The sequence below is a fragment of the Netta rufina genome (genome assembly GCF_964035555.1).
Source record: "Netta rufina genome assembly, chromosome: 22".
Taxonomy (NCBI): Eukaryota; Metazoa; Chordata; class Aves; order Anseriformes; family Anatidae; genus Netta; species Netta rufina.
Window position 1 is genome coordinate 9370279 of NC_140146.1, and position 16539 is coordinate 9386817.

General features: G+C 44.7%; 1 protein-coding gene across 1 annotated transcript; it reads right to left on the reverse strand.

The window, feature by feature from the left end:
• Positions 1-45: 45 nt before the first annotated feature.
• On the reverse strand, positions 46-14913 carry MMP23B (matrix metallopeptidase 23B; the record flags this gene model as incomplete). The annotated part of the gene is made up of 8 exons (XM_084300296.1): positions 46-4048; positions 4749-4875; positions 5862-5972; positions 7318-7482; positions 8486-8653; positions 9532-9671; positions 11487-11635; positions 14740-14913. 8 exons carry the CDS (start codon positions 14911-14913, stop codon positions 3874-3876), a joined length of 1209 nt encoding a protein of 402 aa, XP_084156422.1. The 3' UTR covers positions 46-3873.
• Positions 14914-16539: the final 1626 nt, after the last annotated feature.

Consider the following 16539-nt stretch of genomic DNA (forward strand, 5'->3'; position numbering starts at 1 on the left):
TCCCAGTCTGTGCTGACATTATTGCCGTATATGATCAGCCCAGGAAAACAACTGTGTTTTTTTTTTTTTTTTTTTAAAGTAAGCTTTATGTGTCCGAATGCAGTTGTTTGGGCAAGAAATCATAGTGCTTATGCATTTTCTCTCCTGTTGCCTCACTTGGAGAGGGCTGGGCCAGGCTGGGCTTAATACGCGTTGACATTTGGAGTGCACTGCTGGGCTGACCACTGTTCGATGTGTTGTATACATGTATTTATGATGGCACTGGTGCAAAAGAAGTACTATATTGTTTATAAATCAAAAAGATTTAATGTGGAGACTTGAAACTTTATTTTCTATAAAAACTTCTTTTAAATATGTCCTTTTTCCATAGAAAGAATAATGTTTCGTTTTGCTGATCGAATAATGCCATATTCCAGTTCTTTCTCATAAGGGAAATGTCCAGAGGAATTAAGTTGGAAGATCACAGCCTTCTAAGTCTGTAATTTATAATGCTGTCATCCTTTTCTGGGATAGGAAGATTTGGAAAATACTGGGGTATTTGTGCAGTCAGAACTGGGCAACAGTTAATAGGCTCAAGTGGTGAGCATTCCAGTGTATTTTCAGAGGTTTTGGTTTTCTTTTGGTTTGTCTGTTTGTTTGTTTTTTATGGGATGAAGGGTTTGGACCTTAAAAATCCAGATTACTAAAATTATGGTAAATTTACAAAACCATTTTTTGTGTGGCTAAATGAAGAACTGTTGTCTCTTCACTGATTGCCTAGTACTAAGGAGAAAAAGGTTTTCCACTGGTTTGTTAATGATGCATGATTTCAGCAAGACTTGTCTACGCTGGGGAGGAGTGATGATCAGGAACTCACTGAAAGCAGTTTCTTTGTTACATCAGTGCAGCGTACAGACAGGGAGAGCTATTTTGCCATGGCCTGTGCTATGCTGTGAAGGCTTAACCATGACTGAGTACTTTGTATTTCAGGGTGTACAGTGCATTTTGCACTTGGTGACATTATTTCCTCTTAGCTTCCTTGATGTTGTTGCAGGCAGCACTGGAAGAGGCAATTTCCTGACACAAAGGGTTATTCATCTTGGTCAGGATATTTTTAGTACAACAAAACCTCATGCTGCATTACAATGGAAATGTAATATGGTTATGAGAGATATGTGTAATTTTTTTGTTCTTTTTTCTTTTTCTTTTTTATAGCAGGGAAATACCCGTTCTCCCTCAGTTACTGTATTGCAACTCCTATTTTGGCTTAAACGTCTGTTTTTGCACTGAGTACTTGCCCGGTATGATTCTGAGTTTAACTGTTCATGCACCCATGCATTTTTGAATTCTATTTTATCTTTATATTATAAGGTAATTCTGATGGTAAAACTGAATCCAAAGCTTATTTACTCATTAAATACATGAGAAGTGAAAGGGGACAGAAATCCTGAAATGCTAACAGTGCTTTACCCACAATGATTACTGATCTTTAACTACTTAACCAGGTGTCAGATACAGCTGGAAGGCGTTCTTCTTTCCAACATGGGCTAACAAATCTGGACTTCTGACACTGACGGGAGTTGTTTGCTTTTAATCATACATAAGTTACGCAAAGGCAAGTAAAGAGAGAAAATATTTACAGGTCTATTTCACCAGGAACAGTACTGTAGTGTTCAATTAGTTTGAAATCATGTTTTTTTAAATAACTGATTTCAACCAACCATGGATAATCTGCAAAGATAAATCATTTAGAAAAAAGTGGAAGTTCCAGTGCATGAGTGTGCAATGGAATCACAGGAGTGTTGTAGTTCAGGTGCATATTTTGTTGTTATTTATTTCAGTTTTTATTTTTATAAAATCAAATTGTAATCCAAGAGAAGGTGAGTTTTGTTGCTTACCTTGAAGAGCTCACCCAGTCTGTGAAGTGTTTTCTGTCCCAGCAAATCTACGTTCCAGAAATGGAAGCTGTCATGCAATTTTCCTGTGCAGGCAACAGAGAGTATAATTTGTCGTTGTTGCTGTTGGCTTCTTTACAGAAATTTAAATCTTTTTTTTCTGAGTTCCTTGACCATTGTGTGGGGTGATGAGCTAGCCTTGAAGCTGTAGCCAGAACAGCTGTACACACTGGAAGATTTGTGTCAGTGGCATCCCGGAGGAGTGACAGAGCGGGGCAGTGGCCCGTTGTCTTAAACGTGCAACTTGTTTCGTTGGTTTCTTTTCCCAGTGGCCTTCAGGTCCACAGACAGTATTTGAAGGTGGTTAACTCCTTACAGGATGGCGGTGGCAAAGCAGGTCCTTAGCTAGCAGCATTTACCCTGCAGCTGCTTTCAGTTTTGCCTGGGCATTCCTTTATTCCCCAAACTCCGTCTTGGACGCTGCCTGCCAGGAGCATCAACTGGAGAGTACTGCAGAGATAGCGGTAGGTTACTGCCACATAGGTAAACAGCAGTTAGAGAAATTGCATGAAACTCAGTAATCATAAATGATGTTTTAGAAAGTGTTAAGCTGTGAGATGAAGGGCTTCGGATCTGCCCTAGGATTAAGCATCTGTGCAGCTGAAGTGTTGACTTCAGCTTGTGCTATATGACGATCAGCTCATTGCTCTCGTTTCTCTTCTCCAAATCCTGAAGACAGAGCTTCCTTGAGAGGAGATGCTCAGCTCCACGTGGTGTTGCTCCGGTCTGTTAAATGAAGATGTGCAGAGTTCGTGCTAAATGTTTGCCAGTAAAATGACTGTCATTGCAATTGTACCAGACAAACCATTCTGATTAGTTTCTTACTTTTCCCTTGTACTTATGCTGTCCTAATACAGAGAGCTTCCTAGAGTGCTGACCTATAATGCAACCCATGAGGTGCTTTGCAGTTTTGGTGGTGCTTCAAAGTAGGAAGAAACTTCTTTGAAGAGGCTAAGAGGACGAGTAAAAATGGATGAACCTAAGCAAAAAACTATGTAGGCTGCTTTAATACTGGATAAGGATCTTTCTTTTGTGTACTTAATGAATGTAAGGACTATCAGGGATTGCTAATTGTGCAAATGAATCCTCCACTGATACAGGCATTGGAGTGCGCTGGGCTTTGCCGAGTGAGCTAATGTTATTTTTCTGTTAGATGTGCACATTCACCTCATCTCTTAGTGACTGGGGGTGACACTAACGGAAATTATCTTACCCCTACTGAAGAAGCTGAGATGTTTACTGACCAGACACCTAAAGGACAAGTTATGAGGAGCTGCAGATGAAAGTAAACAGTATATGGGCTACGGTTATACAGGTAATAAATACAAAGCACAGGACAGCGGTTGTTGTGGGGGGGGAAGATGTTCTGCGGATACCTGAACTGAACATGTTGAAATGTGGAATAGAGTAGTTAGAAAGGGGTTGTTTAAAAGAAAAAGTAATATTAGGTCTTTTTTGTTTGTTTGTTTTTGCAAGTGCTTCTAGTACTATGTACCAAGATCTGAGAAAATGATAGCAAAACACTTACAGAGCATAACTGGTCATTTTCCTTCCCACAATAACTGGTCATTTTCCTTCCATTGCAACACAGCTGAGCCATCAGTGTTCCTCCATTGTTTGATGAAGTGTTATGGTCTTGTTTTTCAGCAGTCTGCAGTGATCCAGGTTAACTGCAAAATCTTACGCTTGATTTTTTTTTTATAATTTTTTTAAATTCTCTGAACAGCTCGCACTCAATGAATTATTTACCATTAAAGCTAACTTGGAAAAGTTTTGTTTTCCAGTAATCAAGTCCCAGAGTCTTTCTTGCCCAAGGTATGGAAGCGGCTGATTTAGAAGTTCGTTTACACTACTGAAGATTAAATACAAAATGCTAAAGAACCATACTGAATTTGAAACAGAACTAGCAGTAATTGAAGTTCTTATTCCAGAGCCCTCGTTAGTGTCTCAGTCTGATCCTCCAGGAATATGTGGTCAAGATTCTTTCTTTTTTCTTTACTATACAAGTGTAAGTTCCTTCATTAATTGCATTTGCAATGATGCTCATGTGATCGTCATTTAAGGATAAGTAACCTGGATATGAGTATTCCAGAAGCTCCTTATCTTTATACCAGCTGTCATAAGAAAAAACAACAGACATTAAACTATAAAATATCAAGTACAATGCAAAACATTTGTTAGCTGTCCTCTCAGCTAATAAGTTTTGTTCAAATAAGTGCATTGTAGCACAGATGGGACTTGAACAAAAATGACGTTAAGTTTTACTATCTCTTTGAGGTAGATGATGGCAGATTTAACAGTGCATTATCCTGAGTAATCTACGAGTTGGAATCCTATTGAAAGTGAATGGGAAATTGGGTTCTGAGTCTAAACTAACCCAGGGACTTGGGCATATTTCTCTCAGTTTTAGATACATCTAGAAATAACACACTCCTATACCAGTAAGAGTTAGCAAGCTAGTGAATGGATAAACATAAGACAGTTTTTTTGCAGAATATGGGCCAGTAACTTTGACTTGCCCAGAGTTATCCAATTAAAATTAAATATCACAGTTATCCAAATAAAATATCCCAAAATAATACTTCACAATGTTATAATACTTCACAATGTTATAAACAGTATTTGCACATTCCCTTCTCACAGTTAACGAGCCACCCCTCTTTCTACTCAGAGTGCCAACTGAAAGAGTCACGTGCTGCAGAAGACAAATGGCAGTCTTACGAACAATGTTTTGTCATACGCCCTCACTCTTCCTCCTTTTGTTATGTATGCTGCAAAGTGTCCTAAAGGACTGAAATAAATGACAGCACTTACTAAACTTTGCCTTTTTTATGAATGATCTTCTGTCCACAGCGGAAGGTGACATTCCTGCCTTCGGAAACAGTCTTGGTTTTTGTCCTTGGTGGGGGCAGAGTAGGAGGAACCGTTGGAAAGGGGAATTCTGTCCACCGAATTTGAGAGAAAGAAATGACGAATGTTAGCACATCTCATTACCAAGATTCAGTCATCCCCAAACACTTTCATAGCATTATGTTATCACCTAAGGAATCTTAGAAGTATTTGTTAAAAATACTTCCTATTGAACAGTTCTTGGATAGACATTTAACCTTGTTCATATGCAAAGATAACTAGCTTATGGCATGTAAACTGACACAGATGGATAAAAAGCAACTTGCTCATTTCATATACAAGGAAAAAGAAGTTCTGTTTATGAACAATCACCTAGAATGCATGGGTTTGTAGCTATCTTACTGCATTTTTGCATTATTCTGGTCTAAAAAACCACCTCTGTACTGGTGAGATACTAATTTTATATGGTGCAACTCCTAAAGGGCAGCAGGTTTTATCTAGAACTCAGTTCCACAGCTGCAGTAAGTTCACATGATCCTGTATTAGTTCCTTGTCTGAAAATAAAACTGAGAGACTAGACAAGGTGATTAACATATTTTATCTCCTTTTCTGTGGAGCAGCTCAAGTCCAGCTGTGCTTTAGATGTCATTTGTTTTGTCCTTGTCCCATCACTGCATCGGGTACTGTACTGCATCTCTTATCTCTCAATTTAACACACCAGCATCACTTCCTCAGCTAGGTCCAAACGGGAAGCAGTCTGAGGCACATGGAGTAGTTGTGTGTTCAGAAACTCCCTAGCATTGGTTCAATTAAACTAGGGAAGAACGGGACAGTTCAATGGTCTAGTCCACAAATATTTCAACATAATAACTGAGTCCTAATTCCAAGCCTTGATTTGGCTCAGATGCATAGGAGGGCATCTCTGCTATGCTTCTCAGAGCTGGGTGGGGCTAGTCACTTGCATCCTCTGGTCTCTGGTGTAAAGATCCTGCCTACCCCTGCAGCAAGGGCTGCTAAGCTTTACCTCCTCCCTCTGCAACCCCCCCCCCCAAAACCCCAGAAGAAAAGTTATGGTACTGTAGCAGAAGTCACAGGTGGAGGGACAGTGCTTTTTCATCAGCTTCCTGCGTGTCTCGCAGAAACCTTTTCGTGCCCATGATGGGCACATAAATAATCTGTCTCTGCATCCTGGAACAGAAACAGACAAGGCATTAGAGCAACTGGTGGGACAGACTGTTCCCTCTCCCTCGAAGAAATAATAAAGTGACATTTCACCAAAATCAGATAGCTCAATGTAAATGATAGTGCTGAGAGGGGAAGGGAACTAAAAAGGGAGTAAAATAAATAGAGCAGGAAGCCTTTACTAGAAGAATGGGGGGTAGATACTGTGCTACTTTAGCACAATACCATCAGTGATAAAAACAGAGCAGCATTTGAAGAGTGGCAGGCAAATGTTCTGGACCTCCAGAGCATCTTCCCACAGCCTGTCTGGATTGCAGAGCTCTGTTATGTTCTGGTAACAGCCCAATCCAGCCAAGAGAATAATCGACAGCTGTTTGCCTTCTCCCTTTCTTTGCATGCAAGCTTTTCCCTTCCCTTCATGTTAGCAAATGTCCAAAAGCATTGTTGGGACTCTCCATGGCTAAAATTAGCCTTTTGTCTTGGGTGACGCACAGTACAAGGTACAAAAGCAAGGCTCAGAGTATGTGCCCAGAGGTGGTGCTGGGCTGCAGCACAACAATCTAGATGTAAGGAGACGCTGCGGTGCCTGTGCTGGAGTTGCTCAGCGCAGGCTGAGGATGTAAGGTTTGAGGGGTCAGTCAAGCGGCTTTCAGACCTGCTGTGGGGGAAGGTGGGAGCATGAAGCCTGCAAGATACCCCACAGTAACGTATTTGTGGCTGGCCTTCTGTCTTTGACATGTGAAACTATCAGTGCCAGAAACAGACAATGCTACACCTCCTTTTAGTTCCACTTTGCATAAAAAAGGAATAGGATTCCTCCTGGATACTGCTCCCTGGCTTATAGCCTAGTCCTGCCAAATCCCAAGCACAACCCTGCCTTCACAGAATCACACAGAATCACAGAATTTTCTAGGTTGGAAGAGACCTCAAGGTCATCGAGTCCAACCTCCAACCTAACGCTAACAGCCCTCCACTAAACCATATCCCTAAGCTCTACATCTAAACGTCTTTTGAAGACTTCCAGGGATGGTGACTCCACCACTTCCCTGGGCAGCCTGTTCCAGTGCCTCACAACCCTTTCAGTGAAGTTCTTCCTAACATCTAACCTAAAACTCCCCTGGCTCAACTTAAGCCCATTCCCCCTCGTCCTGTCACCAGGCACGTGGGAGAACAGGCCAACCCCCACCTCGCTACAGCCTCCCTTGAGGTACCTAAAAAGAGCGATAAGGTCACCCCTGAGCCTCCTCTTCTCCAGGCTGAACAAGCCCAGCTCCCTCAGCCGCTCCTCGTAGGACTTGTTCTCCAGGCCCCTCAACAGCTTCGTCGCCCTTCTCTGCACCCGCTTCCTTACCATAAAGCCTGTGAATACCCCAGACTTCATCTTGAGAGATGGTCTTTTTCCCAGTCAAAGTGGCATTGATGTGCATGAGGGCATTGGGGTTCAGGGAGTGCATGAGTCCTAAGGCATGGCCTATCTCATGAGCTGCTACGTGTACCAGATCTGTGAGCCAAACACCTGGAAGAGAAATGGAAAAAAAAAAGCTGACTGTGGTAAAGTACATTTGCTAATCCTGGTGTAAAACCAGAGGAAATATTTTAGCACTTAGAAGGTGTGGTCTTAGGAAAGGCTGCCCATTTTCTTCTCTGTAGCTGCTTGGGTGCAGTCAAGCCAATTATTTATACGCACTTCTAATTTGATCAGCAGTTCTTGCCAGACTATAGGAGGACTGCTCTGAAAGAGCAATGTTTGAAATGGGGCCAAGTGCCCTGTAATATTCACATCCTCCTGGCAGCTTTCTGTTGCTTTGTTCCTGCAGCCCTGAGTTGTAACTGGAACTGACTGCCTGGGGGTGAGGCTGCTAGCTGGAACGCTCCAGCTTAAAAAAGCCTCCAGCTGACTTCTGCTTGTGGGGCTGAACCGAAGCTTCTCGGTAGCACCTTGAAGTCCACTTCCAGACAGGATGGATTTTAGCTGAAGGATGACTCAAAAGAGGTGCTATTATTACTGACACCTATCCTGGTATCTTGCATAATTAGAGGCCACAGCAGTATCGCACAATTCCTGTGTTGAATCCAACTGCTTATGGAAAGAGAGCGTCTGAAGGGGGTAGCTTGCACATGTGCTTAACTTATCAGCACATTAAACAGGAATCCTTAGTCAGTGGATTTTTTTGGCTCTTAAAGACTTCTGCTAAATCTCACTGACGTGACTTGGAAGAACAATAATTTTATTCTACTTTTTTTCCATCCTTTGAGCCAATACCTGAGCTAGCTCAGCTTTGGGCAGAGATGCAGTAACTGGAACAAGTACTACTAGCCCCACATTCGCCTTCTGAAGTCAGAAGTGTTATTACTGTTTTACAGAAGTGGCTGAATTGTATGCAAATCAGCTGCTGAACTATCTGCAATAAAAGCATGGAATTGGGCTGCTATGGTAGAGAATCTGGCAGAACTGGCACTCAGGACAAAGGTCTAAATCTTAGAGGCATCATCAACGTTCTCCCTGAGATACATAGTACCTTTTTTCCAGCTGAACCGGGTATTTCCCAATATCCAGTATTCATGGTCATCAAAATGGATTTCTCCGTTGGGTGGGAAGAAGGCATGGGCAAGTTCCCCTGTTGTTCCATCGAAGCAGTGGTGAATGAGAGACTCTAGACAGTCTGTGTGATTGATGGAGTAGAAGCCTATGAGAAAGGAAACAGATTTAGTGTATCTAGCAGGAAAGCCCATCCAGGACAGAGACATGTAAACTTGTGGTTTACTAAGAAATCTGTTGCTGTATCCCACTTTTTTTTTTTTTTTTTTTTTTTTTTTTTTTTTTCAACTTACAAACACAACAGGAAAAATAAATGCAAAGAAACTGCTGTGAGGCAAACTAGGCTCAGCCCAGTGATGACCTTGGATTTGGAGCTGTCCCCAGTGCACACTAAGGAATCTATTTTTCAGAAAGGAATGCTCAGTGCTCTTTGCAAAATCACAAGGAAACTTTGTGTTTTTTTTTGAGTGAAGTTGGACAGTGTGATGATAACCCCAAGATTCAGGACAGCGAGATGATAACCCCAGGATGCAATCATTCAATTTTACATGCAAACGAACAAACAGCGTTACAGTTGCAGCTGCTTGCTGACTTTTTGCTAGCACCACAACAGCTTCACAATGCACCCTGTGTCCACTGGCATGGGGCCACCTGGAGCTCGCAAGTGGTAGCAGGACAGGCCCCTGGGAAGGTTTATCATGTGCTTGGAAGTAGCCTCATGCAACAGCAGACTGAACTGCTTATTGCGAAACACTGGAAACTCTTCTTGTTACTTCAATATTGCTGCCATCTGCACAAGAAATAATTACTGCACACAGGCCATAAATCCCAGGGAGAATGTACAGCTGGGTTTGAGACGGAGCAGATAAGAGCTCAGTGCTAACGTTCTTCTAGGCCTGAGAAAGTCAGGAGGTGACTTGTGCGTGGTGGTAGGGGCAGAAGGACAGGAAGAAGAGGACAGAGCAGCAGACAGACAGACGGCGCACACAACAGCCTCCTGTCAGTGCAGGCAGCTGTGCAGCTCACCTATTTTCAGGTCACTATCTACGTGGCGTGGCACTTCTCTGAAGCTGAACGGTGAAACCTCGCTCCACATCCGGAACGCAGCTGCTAGCCCCTTGCGTGTGTCCCTGGCATTTATGAGGTTTCTCGGGAAGGAGAGGATTCTGCAGGGACACAGAACAACCTCAGGAAGATGCTCGTCCCTCCCCACATGTGAGACAAAGGCTCTCAGGGCTGCATCAGGCAATCAAGTCTTTCCATGCACTCTAATAGGTTCACACAGGAGTAGCTTGGACTGGATATTAAGAATATTTTAGACAAGGTTCTCTTGGAAATCCACTTTATCCTAACACCTGTCTGTGGTGCAGCGCTGCTGGAAGAGAAAGCAACTGCCTTCCAGCATCAGGTAACAACTCCTCCCATCACCGCAGTTACAACGCACACGCACGTGCTGAGCTATAATGCTCTTAGGCAGAACTTTTGAAAGAGGGCTCCAAAGGTTTGGGAGCAAAACCAGAGATTTCCTTTGAAAAATCTCATCACTTGGGAGAGAAACTAAGGCTTTCGCTTAGGCTGAAGGTACAGATACAGCTGAACTGTAAGAAAATCTAGTGAAGGATGGCAGAACCCCTGTCTATACCACAATAAGGTACACAAGGCTCCTAGAAACCTACCTTACCCCAAAAGCAGATCTGCATTCAGCAAATTGCCTGCAGTGCAGCAATTGGGATGCTTTCAGGAATCTGACAAGACCTGCCAGCCCAGCCCTGCTGCCTACCTGCTGGGGATGTCGGCTCTCCCTCGAGAGCTCTGTTTGGGGCTTGCTCTGTACTTTAAAGGAGAGGCTGGAGTCAGCAGCCTCATTAAAAAGGCCTTTGTTAGCACATTAGGCATTGGGAAAAAAATGATTTGGCACCATTGTTTCCCAGAAGATGCATGGCTCTGTTAGCCAGCAGGAATCAGCTGGCCTCTCCAGTCAAACTTCCAGGACTCCTGACAGCCTGAGCTTTACCAGGACAGCCCCATTCCACCTGCCAGGGCTCGTCTTCTGAAACTGCTTCCAAGGGGATTCCCGAACCTTGCTCTCTCTGAGCTCACACTAGCTCTCCCAAAAACATTCACCAATGCCATAGATATTTTCCCAGAGAGAAAAATCATCTGTCCAGGATGCTGCCACCACAGCTCAACAAACAGTTTCAGGGGCTGTTCAGCCACTGTTGAATGCAGGAAGCGTGCTGCCCTGAGGCTAAGCACCACACGGGATTTAACAAATCTAATGCTAGCAGTACAGCCAGGCAGCAACGTGAAAGTTCAGTGTGAAAATCCACAGCAGTCCATTAGGTCTGACTCTGAGTAACAGCCTGCTCGTTGGTAGCACCAGCACTACACATACACACAGCTCCACCGCTATGCTCAACAGCCACTTTCACTGGCAGAAAAGTCTGAAAACAGTGGGGTTAGTATTCACTCACCCTAGAACTGCCAAAGGCTTTTTATTGTTTATTAGTAACCTGAGAGTTGGTGTGCTTTCCCGAAGACAGCCGGAAGAAAGTGATTCCTAAAAGCACTCAACACTAATGGAGCTCCGTCCTCCTGAAATCACAGAACCTTTCAACAGCAATTTCCCTCAGTGATGACTTAGGTTCAGATGGAGTTCTTCTAAAAATAACAGCACAGCAGAGCCAGTTTCAATTCCTTACCTTCTGCGGGCAGCCCTAGCTCTGGGAAGCCTCAATTTGCCCCCTAACAGTTTTACTGTTAGTCTCAGCTTGCTGCCACATGTGCTACTTGCTTCTAACACAGTGGGGATGCTCAGCACACAGCCAAGGTGAGAGGTGGACATTAGTAGAAAAAAATTCCTGCTTTAGAGCGCCTTTAGCAGCTATCCACTCACTGACAAATAGATTAGCAGTATTCGTATGGTTAATATCATGTCCACGGTCACTTAGAAAGATGTAAGGGCTGATGCAAGTCCATACTTGTAGGTCAGGTTGAAGTGATCCCACTTCAAGTGCCCCGGTGTGATCGTGTATCGCTTTCTCCGTGCTGGAGGCTGAGGTGGGAAAGCTGGGCTGTACAAAGCAGAGGTGCTCGCTCCACGAAGACCAGGTGATGATGTGGCACCTTCCTTAAAAGACAAAACAGGAGGTTGAAGGAGGTGGGAGAGACTGCAGGATAGAACAGCACAGAAGAAAACCTACCAAGTGTGGGGCACGTGGTGGCTGGGGAACACGGGCAGCCCTCCCTCATGGTGTCCAGGAGAAGGGACTGGCACACCGGCTGCTCAGTGCCTGTCAGAGCACACTGAACAAAACCAAGGCAGAGCAAAAGAGGGGCTTTGCTATGAATTCCTGGGGTATCACTAAGGTGCAAGAAGGGAGCAGCACCCCTCGGTGCTGGCTCCCAGAGCATCGGTGCTGTAGGTTCCCCTGAGCTGTTGCATAACTCCAGGACAGGGTACTGCAGCTGCTCCTCTCCTGGAGAGCAGCGCAGATGGAACAGAAACAAGGCCTCAGACAGCTTCTGGCCCCAGCAGAGCTGCAGCTCTTCCTGAAAAGCCCTCGTTTCCTTTCCACTTTGCTGTTGCTCTCCAGCCTAACCGCAGAAGAAATGAAGCACCGGATAAATGAGTCAAACAGGCAACCCTTTGTGCGAGAGCTCTTTATAAAGCTGGGCTGTGGATCTGAAATGCTTTCAAAGTAAATTGGAGCCCTGGAAACCCTGGAGTGCATTTAAAGCCATCACACAGTAAAAGACATCACATTTGGTGGCATGCCTGACTCCACCTACAGCAGCAGAGGTAAAAGAATGAGACCAGCATAGATCCCTGGAAGTCCACCTGCTCTGCTTCCTTTTTCAGGAGGAAGACACCGAATGTCTCTGGGTCATCTTTGCTCCTGAGGCACCGAGACCAACACTGCAGTATGTACAGTGGCAACAGTACAAAAGCTGCACCAGTCTGAGTTTGTCCAACCTCCCAGCACATCCTACAGAAGTCTGCATTTTACACATGGAACAGCTAAGGCTTGGAGAGGCAAAACAGCAGATCCCTGTCCTACAGCAAGCCAATGGTAAGGAAGGACAGGAAGCCAGAAGCTGCAGCTGCCAGACACTGCTCCATGACTGCTGCTAGTCATGACTGGAGAAAGGCTGAGGGACTCTATCCCAACAGGAAACCAGTTTCTTCTGCTAATGTCTGCATGCTGCACTGGCTTCTGCTTGCTCTAATCTCAGCCTCTTTCTTTTCTGGGACAGCCTTCTATTGTAGCCCGTCTGTCAGCACAGCCAAGGGCCTGACTCACAATTTGGGTTCATCAGAGCAAATGTAAGGCATGCAAAGGCCACACAGTGTCACCTATGGCACAGAGAGACTAGCTATCGTACCTTCAAAGCTGCAAGCTTTTGGCAGGGCATTATTTGATCACAGTTCTGGGAGCCTTCCAATGCCAATTTGCTCTTGAACGAGCACTCGGGGTCACTTCTCCCTTTTAACCTTTGTCACCTAGTTTGCTGTACGCTGGGGCCTGTCTGGATAACCTGTATTTCTTGGTGGGCTCAGTTCTGCTGGAGCTGTAAGAGAAGCCTGGAGAAGATTAGCTCATAATTATGGGATAGTAAGGTATTATCCTCCTTTTTGCAACTCTTTCTAGTAGGGTAGAATTTGGCAAATCCTACCTTATGTTCTTCTGTTCCTTTCTCTTTGATCCCTTGCCAGCACAGGGCCTGACTGCACGCTCGTTCTGGCATCACCAGCCCAGGACTGCTGGTACTGGGAATTCCTGCTCTGTCTGCAGGCTCTGACTCAGGAGTCTTGATAAGGGGATGAGGTCAGACATTAACACCCTGTGGTAGCTGTCTGTTTGTGATAGATCCCCCTGCTCCTTAGCAAAGCCAGCAGAACACAGATCATTTCTTTCTGGCCTCTGTATGCACAGCCCAACTGGTGCTATTTCCACTTTGTGATAGCACTGAGCCACCAGCTGCAGGGCCTGAGTGATGAGCACTGCTTCTGCCTTCTCTGCCATGGGGCTATAAATTGCACCAGTGTAGGGTATAAGAAGACAGTCAGCTTTTCAACTCAGAACCAATGCCTAACACACATGCTGCAGCTCAGGTTTAAGGTTCTGACAGAAACGGGAATGATCTAGTTAAAAATTACACAGTGTAATTTGGATCAAAGGATCTGTCTGGATGCCAAAGAGCCGAGACTATGGGAATATTCAGAACTGGAGAAGAGGTCAGCAATTCCCAGGAGGAAGCCCACTCGACTGTGGAGTAAGGTCTTAAGTATTCAAAAAGTTTGGGACATGCCGCAAGAAGGACAGATGTTTCAACTCCCTCAACAATTTCAACAAACACTAAAATATACACAGATAAAGGCAGACACTGGTCAGCATCCCTCGTCTATATTGTTCACCCCGGGCAGTCAGGCCTCCATTAATTTACTTCACTGAGCTGTAATGAATGTAATTCTTTCCTCTCTCTCTCCTAGTTGTGCAGTTCCCCACTCAAACTAAACAGCAACACAACTCTGTGGCTCAGAACCAAGTTAAGAAGAGCCCTGAATACATGATGCAAATGAGGGATGCTACTGCCAGGGTCATCATAAACACAAACAGAAGGAAGTGATAAAAGCTCTTGAATTGTTTCTTTTTATAAAATTGAAAGAGGAAATTAAGCTAAAAGTGAAGATTAAGATCAACCTCTGAGAGTCCCAGAGTCCTGCTACAGGTCCACCCGAAGCCGAGTCTGTCCCAGCTTATCTTATTAACAGATAGGCCCTGAAAGAGTTAACATAGCTACTACCTTCTGTAGGTCCAGCACCAACTCCCAGTTTCAATCTTACACCATGAGCCCTGCCTCTGGAGTTCCTAGGAATCTCAGCTGCTGCAGAAACCAGAATGTGTGTGTGCCACATCACAGCGGGCTGGGAGAGCAGAGGTGCTCAGGAGAGCTCAAGTTCTGAGGGCAAACACAAAGCTTTTGTGCAGGCACCACTTGGCCGTCTGCAAGCTGTGTACACACCTCTAGCAATCTGATTTCATTTAGATGCATCGTTACCTCTCAGGATCCTTTGCAAAAAGCAGCTTGAATAGACATAAATCTGGTTGCCTTACTTACACATCGGTTAGATTGCTTCCTGAATTTATCAGTCTTCTAAAAACAACACACACACACACACGATATCCCCACTCCCCTTCCAAGCTTTTTACAGTTTGATCTTTTCCCTACCTGACTCTTCTGAACAGCAGCTCCAGCTGGATCTCCCATGCCAGCCAGCAAAGCCACCACAGGGAATATGCACAAAAATCCCACGAGGGTCCGATAGCCATTGCTCTTCTTGTCCACTGAGAGGAAGCTGAAGCTCTTCTTTCTGCTTGCAGAAAGTTGTTCTATTTGTTCCATGTCAGTCTTTAGTACTTTTTAGAGGGAGATGAGAGCTCCTAAGGCATCCCCTTTGCAGAATGCATTGCTAATCCTTTTGCTCACAGTTGCATCTGGAGCATTTGTGAGGAGTCCTGCAGCTACTGCCAGAGCTGTGCAGAACCACGAGAGTTTCAGAAAAAAAAAAAAAAAAAAAAAAAAAGCTGACTTTACATTAAGCCTCTTTCCAATGTGCCAAAAATTCTCATTCTCTTAGCCTCTGCCAAGCGGTATCAGATTACTGCAGCTGAAAGTTGGGCTGGTGGGGAAGGAGCAAACTGAAACAAGCTGGGATGGACATGAACTCTTCTCTTTAACTGCCTGTATAATCAGCAGAGGACAAATCTGCAGTTGTCAGCTTTATGTAATGAAGAAATTGGGGGAGGGGGCAGAAAAAGGAATCCAGAAACCAGCATCATGCCCGCGGAATGCTTGCTCACAGTGCTCTGTGGTAGCGGAGATGTCATTTGTCACAGCCTGGCTTCAGGAGCAGAATGAAAAAGGAGATGCTGGGTGAGAGCAAGAACCTTTTCTCCACTCTGGAAATTTTGGTCGGGGAGTTTACAAACTCTGATCAAAGTAAACATCAGCTCCCTCATCCATGAAACTTGGCAAGTGACTCCTGCACATTCCTTGTGTACTTGGGAGTGACCCAGTAAGGGGTGTTATGCTCAGAGAGAGGAATATTCATTCACAATCATGCTGTTTGGGGTACCTCAGCTCAAGCACCGCAGACAGACTTGGAGAAGGAAGGTGGCCAGTTTGCCTAGAGCAGCTGGAGCCTTTAAGACACCTCTGGGTTGTGGGCTTGAGTCAGTTTGTGACTTTTTAAAAGCTTACTCAGAAATTCTCAGGTCTTCATTTCTGCCTGGTCACCGAGCACTAGACACTTGGCACTTCGGAGGTGGGGTCCTCAGCTGGACAGCTCTGACCAGGCAGAGGAAAGGAACTCGCTGCCATCTCCCACCTCCAGCAAAGGCAGGGAGCGGGCAGTTCTGGTGCCAGTAAGAAACATTCCTAGGACATATCTGAAAGACGGAAAGGTTTCAGAAACCTCTTGTACATTAAGTAATTACAAATAATCTAATTTGACATTTTTTTCCTAGTTCATAAGCGGGTTTGTGACGTTTCAGAGTGTTCACGTATTTTGGGACTAAAGCTGGCCCAGACTTCTTAAACAACTCAGAATAAAGATGACCAAAGAGCCCGTGCGTAGTTCCATGAACATTTTCTTTTCCAGTTTTTACCAAACTCCCCCCCAGACAAGAACCACGCTTTCTGCAGAGTGGGCAAAGCACAGGAGTTGTTCAGACACCAGGACAGAAGGAGCAGTAACATGGAAGGCAGTTTCGCATAGAACTGGGAGGAAAGGGCAGAAAGCAAGGGGACAGGGCTCTAACACCTACAGACCAAAGCAGCTGAACTGCATCAGTCTGAAATCCTGCCTCATCTCAGCTGTTAGCTGCCACTTTGCAGGGAGTTACACTGCATCCCAGTAGCACAGCTGTGGAACGGGACATGCCTGTGCCTGAGCACCCCCAACCCGTGCTTTCTTTGGAGCCCCCAAGTGGTGCAAATGCACCTTCGATGGCTTTTAAGACCAGAGAA